This window comes from Cebus imitator, unplaced genomic scaffold (assembly GCF_001604975.1).
Source record: "Cebus imitator isolate Cc_AM_T3 unplaced genomic scaffold, Cebus_imitator-1.0 Scaffold37, whole genome shotgun sequence".
NCBI classification, from domain to species: Eukaryota; Metazoa; Chordata; class Mammalia; order Primates; family Cebidae; genus Cebus; species Cebus imitator.
The window spans coordinates 9,933,142-9,948,699 of NW_016107352.1; the positions used below are offsets into that span (position 1 = coordinate 9,933,142).

General features: G+C 35.0%; 1 protein-coding gene across 2 annotated transcripts in view; it reads right to left on the bottom strand.

Moving 5' to 3' along the window:
- Positions 1–11,608: 11,608 nt before the first annotated feature.
- VWDE (von Willebrand factor D and EGF domains) overlaps positions 11,609–15,558 on the bottom strand; it is a 79,201-nt gene continuing 75,251 nt past the window's right edge. For both annotated transcript variants that reach the window (XM_037737318.1, XM_037737317.1), the window contains 2 exons: positions 14,509–14,612; positions 11,609–11,920 (listed from right to left, as the gene is read on the bottom strand). In XM_037737318.1, the coding sequence (XP_037593246.1) occupies positions 11,906–11,920; positions 14,509–14,612 (119 nt within the window). In that variant the 3' untranslated portion in view covers positions 11,609–11,905. The remainder of the gene's footprint in view (positions 11,921–14,508; positions 14,613–15,558) is intronic.

Consider the following 15,558-nt stretch of genomic DNA (forward strand, 5'->3'; position numbering starts at 1 on the left):
CTTGACAACTATTTTTACTGAAAATTAACCATTGCATTTCATCTGATTTGTGAGCTGTTGGAAAAGTTGCATCATTCCCTGTGTACCTCAAATTACCTATATGAAAATGAACAGTGCATTTTAGTTCTATCTTTAAAACAAAATGTTCATAAACCTTTAAAAGTTTCAAAATTCAAGTCCTTTAACAGTTTCAAAATTTTTATGTAAAAGGCACTCTACAAAGTTACAAGAAAGAAATTTTTTTTGGTATATTTGTACTCACAAATTTAGGCACATGTGTGCTTTCTGCTTGAATTATTCAACCCTAAACTCAACTTTTTGCCATAAATGTGACCTGTAAATATTTAAACTAACGCAAACAAAAGAACTTGGTTTTATCATTTTGATTCATTGTGTTTATCTCTCCCCCACCCCCTTGTCTGATGTTTTCAGAAATACAGTTTGATAACATGAATCAAGCTAATAACATTAGCTTATGACTGATTACCTGTCCAGTTTGGCCTGATATGAAAATTCTGTGTAATTAATTTTAATCTTACAATAACACTGGAGGGACTTCAGACCATTTCCCTTAATCTAAATACATAGTTCCCAACTTTAACGCATAGGCAATAATGAGAGGTCAAAATTTTTTTTTCTGAAAATACCATAATTATAAATATCACAACTAAAATTTTATACAAGTAACATTAACTTTTCTATTAATTTTTATTGCCTCTTTTTAGTTAAGAAAAAGAATGCAATGATTCTTTAATTTTCAACTCATTCTTAATGTCTCTAAACTGCTTTTTCCAGAAAGCTAAATTAAAGCTAACTGAAGATTCTGCAAAAGATACATTATGAAAGTAATTTAAGATAACTATAAAAATTCTAAGTAGTAAAAACACATATAAAGTAATATTAAAAACTACTTAAATCACCCCTAACCTCCCAATCCACTCCCTTGAGGTAACCAATTTTAAATGGTATCAGTCTTTCCAGAAATTTTCTATAATAATAAAAGTGATGTGTATTTATATATGTATAGGGGCCAAAGGCTCTTGGAAGTGTCTCTGAAAAGTCAACTCAAAAAGGCAGATTTACAGAAGAAAAGGCATACAAACTTATTTAACATGTATACATGAGGGCCTTCAGAAGACTCAAGGATATGGAAGAAATTGTCCATGTTTATGTTTAGGTTATGGATAGCCATGTAGAAACATGATTGGACAAAAAGGGCAAGATGTAATGATGATGGACTGAGTGAGGAAACTCTGGCTGTCTAGATTCTTCTGAGCATGCATTCCTTCCTTCCTGGTCTGAGGAAGAGCCTCTCTGGAATGGGAGTCTCATGATCTACAGTCAAACAAGGTACTTCAGATCATTTCTCTACAGCTAGTTTTTACACAGAAAGGCAAGGGGAAATTAGAGGAATACGCTTAGGTTTTACGGCTGGTTTTGGAGAAAAGGGGTTCTGGTTTCTGTGACCTGCCTTGGGGAAGAGGGTCTCTAGTATTTATGGCTACCCTCCAGGGAGAACAGGACTGAGAGACAGGGGACAAGAGAAGGTCAGAGAAAAACTTGCTTCTTAGGCTGCTGCAAAGGCTTTCATTTTAAGATGCTGTTTTCTGAGCACGATCATATGCAAACATATACATTTTTAAATTAGAGTATACTCTATTTATTATCTGGAAATATTGCTTTCATCTTTTTCATCTAATATAACAGTCATCTTCATACAATGTAAGATATAGTTCTGCATTATCATTGTTTTATTGGCTATATAGAAATCTCATGGCTGGAAATGTAATGATGTAGATATTTTTCTATTAATGATTACTTAACATATTTTATTATTAATTTATTTTATAATTGTTATAATTTATCATATTCTAAAATAATTTTACTATTAATTTTAACATTATTAAAAATTAATTAAAAATCATGCTACAATGAATGTTGTTGGTGATAGAATCTTACTCTGACTAAGCATTTTCTCCCCTAATGGCTATCTCTAAATTTCCACTGATTGGTCTCCTTTTATACCACTGCTCTTAAGGGAGAAATGATGACTCTTATTAAGTTTGGTCCTCAGTGAAAGGTTATACATCTTGGTTTTAATCTGTATTTGTTAATCTAATTCAATTATTGTAAAATGTCAGCTGAAGCATTCAGTCCAAGTTCAACTCAAATGAGCAGCTCAAAAATAAGAAAAATGCTAAGAAGGTGGATGTTCTGTGTTCTCACCATAAATACAACTGTGAAGTAATGCAGTCATTAAATAGATTTAACCATTTCACAATGTATATATACTTTAAATCATGTTGTACATGGTAAATACACATACTTTTAAGTCAATTAAAATTAAATTTGAGAAAAAATAAAGTTGATCTTATAGTTTATATATTTCAGCACAAAAACTGTAAAATGGAAGTTTAAGCATGCTTACTTTCTCTGACAGTTCTGTATGTATAATTTAAAAATTTACCTTGTTTTTTAAAAAAATGAGTAGCAGTCATTTTAATTAATAGCAATGTGCCTTTTAAAAAGAGCTTGAGGCCTAATTAGTTAAAATCTTACATGCTCACTTTCAACATGTGTTCTATTAGAAGTAAAAACTGGTTTCTCATTTATCTTTCAACCATGCTCATCATTTTAGTATTCCCTGATGGTGGGGAAATATTTTCTTTTCCTGTCAGGTTGTGTTACTGGTGCTTACTAATAGGTACTGGCAGAGCCTGTAATCTGCCTGCCCACAAAGGTTGGAAATGAATTTTTGCATTTTTGTGGAAACTCAATATTTACCCACTTGGAAGACAATAGTGCTTCAAACAATTAGATCTAGAAATTTCCTCTTGTTTGGTTTAACAGTGGTCAAAGGTAAGTCATGCAAGCAGTGCTAACAGGTATTACTCTGTCTGAGATCTCTGTTCTCTCATTTGGGAAAAAAAAAAATCCTTGGCACCCTCTTCCTTTCTAGTGCAAATCTAAGATTGGAAGCTTTTTTGAACATATTACGCATCAGGACTTTATCATTAACTGGAACCTACCTTCAGTCCTCCCTAGTTCTTTGCCTCTCTCGGTTCAACCACATGGAGCTAGAAAAATCCCACCCTTGCTCTACACACAGAGCCAGGCAAACAGCCCAGTGACAACCCTCAAAGTGAGCAATTTAGGTTTTGTTCTAGGAGCACAAAATTCCATTTCCTCTAGTTATTTTTTTCTTTTGTGGGAATAAAAATAAAACAAAAGTATATTTTTCAAAATATTTGCCTGTGATTCATGTGAGTAATTTTCTCTGTGAAACTGCCCACATATTAAACCAAACTCTACTGCTGCCTTGCAGTATTTTCCTAGATTGAACCAGTCAGTCTCCTTCAAGTCTTCTATGTAGGCCACTCACTATTAGAAATGAGAGCTCAGGATAGATTTGTCTGTAATGTTTAATTTATCTCATCTGTAATGGTGCGGCTGGGGTATTTTATGGCCTTATACTGGAAATGGCTTGACTCCTTGATATGGGGAGGATAGATCACAGGTCAAATCCAAGAAAGAATTGACTGTTTTCACAAGAAGAGTTGAGAAATAATCTCCTCCCCTCCTGCAGTCCTCAGAAAACATGAGCCAGCAGTGAGAATGTATCATCAGAGAATGCTGATGTAATAGGCAGACAGAGTAGGGGGATGAGGTATCAAACAGTCACCATCTCCACTAACTAATATAGGAGGAAGCATCGAAGTTGTCCACAAAAAATAATTGACAGGTCTTGGTGCCTAAAGATTTTGGGCCATGAAATAAGCAAGCCCTAAGAATTTTCTTTCATTTAGTAATCAGAGCCGTCAACTAAGAAAGGAACGTCTTAGCTCAGGTAGAATTGGAATGAAACAGTAAAGGAAGTACAGATAATTATACTGAGATCTTAGAAGAAGAAAGCAAACTAGACCTTAACGAGATCGCTTGACCATGTTAACAAGGATTATAAAGTTCCTTGGTGAGGAAGATAAAAGTTTGATAACAGAATCTACTTTATATACGTTGTCTCTATACCCACCTAATCTATCAATACCTGTATATCATCCATCTAGGAAATTAGAAAATAAATTGAGATAATTCTTACTACAATGTATGTCTGGTAAGTTTTATTATTATTCTGAAGCGCATAGTGTCTTAAAGTCTCTCTAGATATAGTCATATACAGATATATAGTTGGGAGAAACATACTTATTTCAGACAAAATTATGGTGGCAAGAAGCAGCCACCAAGCATATTCAAGAAAGCATTATCCCTTACAGACACTATTATCCGTCAGGGTGTGCTACATACTGACTTATTATTTCTCAATGACAGGGGAAAAGGTATAATCTTGAAATACTTGAAAGTATTGGCTATTTTCACAGTTTGACTTTTTAAGTTCAATGTATTCAGAAGTAAAAAATGTTTTCTGCCCAATCTAATACTACTCAGAAAAATTTAAATCTCAGATGGACTCTGTCACCAAATCTTTGAAGGAAAGCAGTATCTCTTACAAGCAAATTGAGAATATTTAACTGCTCTCAGACAAGTGGCTCTAATTATTGGCAATTATCAGGTATACCTAAGACTCTAGGCTCACAGGAAAAACTGATGTCATGTTAATTACGGGGAATTTTATTTTCGAAAAATGTCATGTTGGCCTTACATATTTAATTATGTTCTCTTATCAAAATGTGTTACCTGGGAACTGAGGATCCAGCACCATCTGCAGGCAAAATAAGCTAATTTCATCTGGCAGTAGAAACATTTTAAAGTTTAAAACAGCTTAAAATTCTTTCAACAATGATGTAGAAGTCTGTCTTTACAACTAAAAACAAAAAAATGACATGTCATTGGCTTTGTCCTCTCTTTCTTTTATTCTCTCAAAGCATCTGCAGTGGCCGTTGAAAGAGCTCTGTAGTCTCTGAACTAGTACGCTTGCCAGAAAGGGCCCCATTTTGATCAGCGAGGGAGGTACACTGGCTACGGCCCACCGTACATTTAAAGGCCCACAAAAATGTGTTCATGTGTTTTAAAATCAGTATTAAAAAATGTTTAGGTCAAATAAACTATTTTAATATATGATACTAACATATTCATCTCTATATCAACCCAGTTGTAAAATATACTTTCTGATATTTTTAAATGGAGAGACAGATCTGTGAAGACAGAAGCGCCTAAGGCCCACTAAGGTCAAAAGGGTCTTTTTCAGAGGCTGACGCTAGACGCTCATGAACTACACAGGTGAGTACAGTGGGTAATCAACTTAACCCTGGTGAACAACTTAGAGCACAGCTTGGCATGCATTCAGCTCTCAGTTTCAGTCATTATACGCTACCTGCCTTTAGCCTTCTTAGTCTGGTTCTTCTTATATGCCAGAGTTGATTTAAAGTTTATGTTTGCACATTTTGTTTTGATTTTAATCTCACATCTTGTTTAATCAGTGCTTTTTAAAGTTAATCAGTGAACAAAAAAATAGCAACATATAGTAATCACTGGTAAACTCTAAAATCCAAACAGAGGAGTCCTTCTGTCGTTTCTTCAGCTGGTGTGGCTGATACATTTTTAGCAACAACAAAAAATAATAAACCTCATGTTCTGGGGATTTAGATAACAGTCACTATGAAAAATTATTTACAAGGATATGAGTCCATTTTCACACCACTTCAAAGAACTACCTGTGACTGGGTAATTTATTAAAAAAAAAAAAAAAAAAGAGGTTTAATTGACTCACAGTTTGGCATGGCTGGGGAGGCCTCAGGAAACTCAGAATCATGACAGAAGACAGAGGAGAAGCAAGAACGCTCTTCTCTAGGCAGCAGGAAAAGGTGGAGTGGGGGAAGTGCCACACTTTTAAACCATGAGATCTCGTGAGAACCACCGCCTCCTACCAGGTGTTTCCCTCGACACCCGGGAATTACAATTTGAGGTGAGATTTGGGTAGGAACACAGAGCCAAACCATATCAATAATAATCTCATTTTAAATTTAACATTACACAGTTCTCTTATGAAATAAGTATTTTTTATCCCCATTTTACAGATGAGGGAATTCATGTATAGAAGGAGGTAAAGCCCTTTGTGCAAGCCCACACAACTGTGGCGAGGTGGAGCCATGTTTTAGGATTGAATTAAAATCTAGGTACACCTGACTCTGAAGCCTCAGATCAATTTGCCCTGCTGCTCACCTGCCTCCGTTCTATTTCTACATGGTGATGTTAGCAGATGCTTCTCCATATACAAATATACATCCATAGCTAGAACAAAACAAACGGGTAATTCACAAATTCTTCTTGAAGTTTTTTTCAAAATATTTTTGTCCAACAAATTAATAAATTGAATACCTCATTTTAACAGGCATATTTTTATGTCATCAACCCATAATATGGATCGAAAAGTGGACAGAAATATCTTTAATAAATTATCAAGTGATCTTGAGCCATTAAAATCTCCTTTTTTTTTCTAAAAATAGATAATATCACGTAGTTAATAGGCCTTGGTGTCAGATACACATTCAAACACAGTCACGGCAAAGTGTGAGCAGCGCTGTATTTAAGAAACTATTGGGCTTTGGTGTTGTCATCTGTAAAATAGAGAGAAATCTTTTCTCTCAAAAACTTGAGTGTTTGAAGGATTAATATTAATTAGAATCCCTAAAATCATGCTCAATACATTTTGGGTTTTTTTCTTCTAATTATCCCCACTTAGTTTATTAAAATGATAATCACATAATTGATCTACTTCCACTAAGGGAAGCACTTCTGATTGTTATGGTGTGCTATCAAATAATTATGAAAATAAAGTGGAGGCTGAGTGAAGAGGTTATCATACCTAGCAATCTTTTGACAGAAATATTTGTACATAGTTTTCGTTTACCTGCCTTCAATAAATAAAATAAAGCAAAAATTAAAAAATCTTTGACAGCCAAGGTTTTTCTAGAATTACTATCATTTTTCAAGAATAGAGGGCTATTCAAATTGGTCTAATTATTTACCATGATCAATTTCAGTATCACAAAAGTCAAGCTCTGAGAACTTTCTGAATTTAGAACTGTTGCCTGTCCAACTCAGAACATGAATGATATGATTTGGCTGTGTCCCCACCCAAATTTTATCTTGAATTATAGCTCCCATAATTCCCTAGTGTTGTGAAAGGGACCCAGTGAGAGATAGTTGAACCATGTGGATGGTTTCCCTCATACTGTTGTCATGGTAGTAAGTCTCAAGAGATCTGATGATTTTATAAGGGGAAATCCCTTTTGCGTGGCTCTCATCCTCTCGTCTGCCACCATGTGAGACAAGCCTCTCACCTTCCCTTGTGATTGTGAGGCCTCCTCAGCCATGTGGAACTGTGAGCCCATTAAACCTCTTTCTTTTGTAAATTTCTCAGTCTCAGGTATGTCTGTATGAGCAGTGTGAAAACGAACTAATAAAATAAACTTCCCTGTAACTTAGCAAACAGCCAACTCCACCTGCCATGACTCTGCAGGCCCTCACCTGGGCTGATGGCCTGGGGACGGTCACTGTTTCACGCCCATCCTGTGCTACCAATCGCTCTGAGATTTTTCTCATTCAAGACCTTTGAACTAAATGACATGTTTTCTAGGCAACAGGTGGCAGTAATTGGACTAGAAAGATCAGCACATTAATCTGGTGACCACATTGAATCCTGAGGAAAATCAATAAATAACAGCAATGAGCAAAGAGAATTAAAGATTTACAGAGAAGCCAGGAAGAGACGATCCGTGCAACTCCAGAAAGAGAAAAGAATGAGTCTCTTGATTGCTTCCTGGCTCCCTAATATTAGATCCAGCCTCACTTCTTGTCTTGATTGCTGTATCTTTTTAATCAACCACCATATTTATTGAGTTGCATCAAAGAAAAAAAATTCTTAATTTGATGGCTCCCACCTGGAAAAAGGGAGTCAATTTCCATTAAAGGGGGGGCTGGTAGAAGAAATACAGAAAAGGAGGAAAACTGAGGGTACTTTCCCACTCTTCATTGCCAGGGATAGGTAGCAATCCAACACACCTGTCTGCTGCAGACTTGTCCTGGCTATTACAAGCCTGATTGTTCAAAGGAAGCAGAGTGTTAAGGATGCTGCCCATAGTTTTCAACGTCAACGAAGAGTTTAACTGTTACGTGATGAGGTCCTTGTGAGGCAAATTGAAAACTGGAGGAAATAAACTTGACAAGAATTGTCAACAGGGTCAGTTTGCATGGCTTGTTTTCTGAAATTAAGGGCTGAGTTCTGTGAAAAATAAAAGTCACCTGCGAATAAGTCTTATATCTTATTCAACTTTAAATATTAGTGATTTTAGCACACTTTGCTTTACTGCTGTTTACAAATATCTTATCTACTTCATAGACAAGGAAAATGTATTAAGACTTATGCAATTGTTTTTAAGAGATGGGGTCTCCGTTGCCTGGCTAGAATGCAGTAGCGATTCATAGCACTCACAGGTAGAATAATCACTCACTACAAACTTCAACTCCTGGGCTCAAGTGATCCTCTTGTCCCAGGCTCCCAAGTAGCTGAGATGACAGGTACAGAACACTACACCCACCTGAATTATGCAATCTTTAGGAATTTTGTCAGACTTTTTTTCTAGAAACAAGAATTGAGTTGATATTTTCAGTATCTTTTGCAAACAGTGATTGAGGAAACATCAGCTTCAGTGCTACGCAATACCCACTATATAAACATTGATGAGCAAGTTCCACTTGATTCCCTACTTTGCTTTCTGTGAACAAATAGCTATTCTTCTCTTTTAAAAAGAATAGAATCTTTTAATGTAATTATTTACTTCTTATTTATAGTTAATAACATTTTAGACACACAGTACAATATATCTTCTTTTAGGTTTTCTGTAATGTATTTCTCCCCTATATAACATGTTGTTTAATATTTAGGCCACTGCCTCTCATTTTAGAAGTACCTGGCAAGCAAATTATAAGTCATAAACAAATTATTAAGTGGCATAAAAGCAAAATATTATACTAATTTGATTCATAAATACTTGGTTTAAACTCTAGCACATAAGTTCATTAAAAATTACATAATTTTAATGTTTTTTTACAAAATTGAAAAAATACATACAATATGTCTATATTGTCATTATGGGTTCCACATATCCCCAAATACTTTTAACCTGAAATTTTAAATCTTGTCATACATTTCATTTCAATGTTAGTATGAATAAATGCAAAGCCATCAAACATATTAACTAAGCAAAGTCTATAACTAAATTCTTTATGAGAATTCAGTGTGAATAGACACTACTCTCTAGCCTAGGCAACATAAAAAGATTTTCTTCATATTAATAAATAAAATTTATAAATATTGAAAGTTACATATTTTCAAGTACTTTTGCTTAATTTTTAAACACTCATTGTTTTCAAAGTATTTTCCAAATAGGCTGTGAATAAAACATGTTCAAATTAATTGATGTGAAATATCACTAAGACATAAGCCAAAAATTAAATCTCTAGCCATAAATTTATAAAACTATTTGCTTTTCTAAACTCACATTTCTAAATGTTACTTTCATTTTCATGAGTCATTATCTTTCATAAGGAGTGATTTTTACATGAAATCTGTAAACCATGGTATTTCTTCATTATTAACATAAACAGGTCCATTAAATTTATTATAAATGGTTAGTGTATTGATTAATATTTTAATTTTATCATTTTTGATGTAGATCAAAAAACGTTTATGAAAAATGTAATGTACACTCATACATCACTTGATGAAGGGTATATGTTCTGAGAAATCCATGATTAGGCAATTGTGTCTTCGTATTAACATCATAGAATATACTTACACAAACTTAGGTGGTACAGCCTACTACATCTAGGCTATATGATACAGACTGTTGCACGTAGGCTATAAACCGTTACAACATGTTACTGTATTTCAATACTGTAGGTAATTGTAGCACAATGGTAAGTATTTGTAGCTCTAAACATAGAAAAGGTACAGTAAAAATACAGTAATATAATTTGAGGGGACCAACATCGTATATACAGTCTGCGATTAACTGAAACATCATTCATTATGTGGTGAATAACTGCATTAGTTCAGGTACCTCAGAATAAGTCTTTAAGTAGTTATAACTTTATAACCATAAAAAGTTTACATTAAAAATCAATAAGGCTATTGATAAAATTGCTATGTGGTTGTGATATTGTGAAATATATATTTGGTCTTCATCCCATTCCTGACATATACCTCCTAAGATCCTTATAATCTCCAAGGTGATAAGTGTCTTTTTGTATGCTCATGAGTTGACTGATGGCTTGGGAGTCCTGGTTAGCCAGGTCGTGGGAGGCTGGTCATAGGAAAGACCAAGACACCTTTAGGCGTCTCATCCCAGCCCCTCCAACCTCCATGGAGGGGAGAGAGGCTGAAGGTCAAGTCAATCACCAATGGGCAATGATTCAATCAATCATGCCTATGTAATGAAGTCACCATAAAGGTCCAAGGACAAAGTACAGATGAGCTTTCAGATAGCTGAATACACAGAGGTTCCTGGAGGAGCCCAGAGAGGGCATGGAAGTTCTGCACCCCTTCCCACATGCTTTGCCCTCCTCACCTGTGCTCTTTGTAACATCCTTCATAATAAAGCAGTAAATATGTTTCACCGTGTTCTGTGAGCCGGTCTAGCAAATTAATCAAATCTGAGAGGAAGAGATTGTGGGAACTCCAATTTGTAGCCGGCCAGTCAGAGGCACAGGTAAAACAATCTACAGCATGTGACTGCCATCTGAAGTGGGGAAGTCTGGGGAATTGGGGGACAGAGCCCTCAACCCGAGGCATCTGATGCTACTACAGGTAGATAGTCTCAGAATTGAATTGAATTAAGAGGACATCCAGCTTTTGTCTGCTGCAGAATTGATTAATTATTGGGGAGAATTCCCCATAAACTTCTTGATGACCAGAGGTCACAGAAGTCTTCTGTGTTGATTGTTGTGTTGTGAGAGTATACTAGGAAGAAAATGAATTTGTTTTCCACTCATACAGTTGTATACTGAGCAAAGTTGTCAAACTGATATAAAAGTTGTATCTATTTTCATACTAATTCCAATAACTGTTTTAAAAATATTCATTTTTATCTACAATACTCCTATTTTCACAAAAGCTGAAGAAGCATTTAAGTATATACTAAGTGTTAACATTTATTTTGCATTTATATTTCTGAATGTCTGGTAACATAAAACATAGTGAAGCAAGTTATTGTCAGTGAAAAGAGTCAAACTCTGTAAAATATTTGAAGAGATTTATTCGGAGTGAAATATGAGTCATCATGTCCTGTGACATGGCCCCAGGAGATGCTGAGACATGTGTCCAAGGAGGTCGTGCTACAGCTGGGTTTTATGTTTTAGGGAGGAGACATAATAGGTGGATTCAAGAATTTTCTGATTGGCAGTTGGTTGAAAGAATTTATCTAAAGACCCAGGATCAAAAGAAGGAATGTCTAGGTTAAAATAAGGGCTTGGGGAGACCAAGTTGTTCTTATTATGCAGTTCTTATTATATAAACATCATATATCAGGAAGATATCAAGTGGCTTCCATTATACTGATTGACTCCTGATGGTACAGATGCAGTCACAGTTAGGGCTGAGAAAATATTTAGTTTATTAAATATTGCAAATGGATGGAATATCAGATACATCATCTCAATATGTAAATATTCTATTCCAACTCAACATCCAATTTAGATTACCTGGATTTCTTCTTTGCTTTTCTCTAATAATTACAACTGGGATCATTATATATTTTATTAGTTTCTTTAGTCTTTAAGATATTTTTTAAATGATGTTCAAATAAACGTCGAGTTATCTCCAACTTTTTCTGAACAACACAGTTCCGTTCTTAAGATACAGACTTTTAATTCATATACTCGATGCTACTCAGTGGCGTCTGATCTGTAGTAGGAAGAAGGAAATTGTGTTTCAATGAATAGCATAAAATCATTTAACTCTTTTTTTTTTTTTTTAATCATTTAACTCTTACTCATTATTTGTTACCTTCTTCCTGCTGACATGATATGTAAGGCTCTTTTAGTTCTGTTTGCCACTAGACTCAATACTATTTTCATAACATTGAAATCTAATCGAGATATTTAAGATCCAAGCAGTGATAACCAAATGGAGCTTGCATAATAGGTGACTCCATCTCGGCCCAGGGTTACACTTTAGAAATATCCATGTCCAATAAAGCTAATTAATTTTTGATACCCCTCAGGAAAAAAAATTGTTGATATTCACAATGCATTGCAACATTTCTCTCACGTGTCTTTCCCCATCCTTTTTCTTCTCTACCTCTTACTGTTCCTCTCTTCAGTGTAATTAGTCACAATCTTCTTACATAGTGCTTGTTATATCCCAAGCACTATTCTAGGTACTTCACATATATTAACATATTGAATCCTTACAGTAAGCCTATGATTAGGTGCTACTATTAGTGCCATATTACAGATGAGAAAACTGAGACTCAGAGGGTAAAACTTGGCCAAAATCACAGAGCAAATAAGTGGCAGGGTCAGTGTAAGTGCACTCAGCAGCAAGCAGGACGTTACGATGCTTCCCAAAGCCTTTTGTCAACTCATCCTCTTAGCATCTTTCCTTCCTTTGTTTATTGTCTCTTTCTCTGTGTTTCTTGTCGCTAGTCAGTAATTCTTTTCTTCATTGAAATTCTAGCAACCCAATCAGTAACCTCCATTTCTTTTTTAACCCACTACCTCAGGGTGCCTGAGAAAGAGCCAGGACGTAGTTGGCCAGCCAGAACTCTCCCTTGGGGAAGGTAGGAAAGAGGGGAACAAGAGATGGAGTTGGAGAAGGTTCCGTGGAAACCTGTGGATAGGGGCTGCTTTTTTCCCGACTAAAAAAATTTATGTTTTAACCTGTGTGTGTGATCCCAAAGAAATATCAAAAGCAAATGATAATAATATCATCACGAATACAGAATGAGATTGAAGCTATAAGCTTGGGAGACCAGGTTGCATTAGAACAAGACATATTGTCCTCAAGCCTTTCCCCCATGGCCTCCTGACATTTTTTTCTTCTTAGTGTGATTTCAAATCCATTGTCAGAAGCAACATTATTGGGGATAAAGATGACTTGCTATTGATCATTTGAGGAAAGAATCTGATGGCAAATAAATACATAAAATACAATATAGAGCAGCCACCTAAGTTTAATACTGTCAAAGTGGAGTTAAAAAAGCTTTGTAGGTCATAGGGTTTTCTGTGCCATAAAAATCTCACATCAAATCAAATCAGATAATGCATACTTAGGCTGCCTTCAAACCCAAAGAAGCTCAAGCTTTTATTTTGATTTTTCTCAAACAACATCTAATCAAATAAATACTCAATAACTTTTGCTTTCCAGTTTTCAAACCATAGCTCTATTATGATCTGGTTATTTTCATAATGGGGGCCAATCATACAGGATGACACCAGTGCTCGGAGAATACTATACATACATCCACTTTGTCTCTAAGTCACATTGATCCATATCAAGCTTCAAGAAGAAAATTTCTAATCAGTTGTCAAATTCTAGTACTCCAGCAGACTTTCATATTCATGACCTTGGGGCATTTGAAGTGCTAAATGGCATATCATGACTTTTTAAATTATAACTCCTGCATATTAAGAGATTTTTTAGATGTTTGCTGCATTTTTGTGTCTGTGTTTGTGAGACAGATTATTAGAGCGACCCTTGTATATATATAGGAATTAGGACTGAAATAATATCTCAGCTGTCAATATTTGGAAATTTAAGATTAGAGATCAAACAAAATGCAGTTTAATCCTGTATGAAGAAATAGTATCACAGAAACTTTTAAAAGATATGTGTTATAGCATTGGCCTTACAAACAAGTGTGGGCAGTTCCAGAAACTCCAAGAAAGTTTCTGATCTTTCTTCCATTCCTTGATTTTTGAAATACAAAGAAATCCTAATTCTAATAATATCAAGAGTTTTCTATTGCTTTCCTAGTAACAGATTTTAATAGGGCACAAATGAAGGAAAAGAATAACTGTCAGGGAAAATGAACGAGAATAGACAAGGCCTTAGTGGCATGTGCCCCACTGAAAATGATGAGAACCACCCTCAAGTAAATGAAGTGGTGATTTACTTATTTAAAAGTGGTGGATTTTTTGAGACAGGTGAGGGTAGTCTGCTGACCAAGTACTTGACCAAAACATAAATTAGTGGTGTCTTGAATTTATATTGTGGAAAATTTGCTGTCTCAACTCCAGTGTCATGAAATACTACATTACATTGGACAATTGTATCTATACATTGAAATTCCTTAACCACACATCAAAATTTTAAATAATGACTTTACTGTACATAAAAATGACATAATTTTTGATTTTACAGGCAAATACTTTTATTCTTATTTTGGAAATAAAAGAAAATAAAACATTAATTGGTAACAATTACTAAGTAGAAGAGATATGTAAATGTCAATGTCTACTATTTATTTTCTTTTTTAAACTTTGAAATACCTGTATTTTCTTCTCACATTTGACTCCAGCATATTCAGTGCGGCAGGAACACACATTCGGAAATATGCATCTGCCTCCATAAAGACATTTTGGGTTGCAAATTGCTGCAATACACAAATTTTTACAATAACGGTCTTTTGACATGAAATGCTTGTGACATATTCTATTCCAGTTGTCTGAGGCTATGTGGTGACTGTACACTAATGCCGTCACAAGAATCTATTAACGAACCATCGATGGATGGATCTAATCTATGCACTCCCATCTTTCAGAACACATACACACATCAAAAACAAAACACCCAAAGCTCAAACAATACTTTTGGAATTCCATAAAGATATTATTAAAAGAAACAAAAAATTTCATTGACTATATATATATATATATATATATATATTTTTTTTTTTTTTTTTGAGACGGAGTTTCGCTCTTGTTGCCCAGGCTGGAGTGCAATGGCGTGATCTTGGCTCACCGCAACCTCCGCCTCCTGGGTTCAGGCAATTCTCCTGCCTCAGCCTCCTGAGTAGCTGGGATTACAGGCATGCGCCACCATGCCCAGCTGATTTTTTGTATTTTTAGTAGAGACGGGGTTTCACCATGTTGACCAGGATGGTCTCGATCTCTTGACCTCGTGATCCACCCACCTCGGCCTCCCAAAGTGCTGGGATTACAGGCGTGAACCACCGCGCCAGGCGACTATATTTTAAAGTATTTGAAATACATCTCTTTTTTTAGAGGAGCCAAAGTCATTAACAGAAGATAGCATTTATAATTTGCTTTTTAACATTTAGCAAAAATTTAAAAGAGACAACTCAATACTGGCTAGTGTATGGAAAAGCTGACAATTTTTACACTACCATTAGAAGTTTAACATAAAACAACTCTATTGGAAATTTCTGAAAAATACTCATGCTGTCTATATCAGAAATTTTTTCCTTGAAATCTTTTCTAAGGCAATTAAAAATACCTATATCTATCTCAATATCTCGATTTATTTATCATCTACTTGTAGAAAGAAAATGCTTACAATCCTTCATAATAACTTGTAAA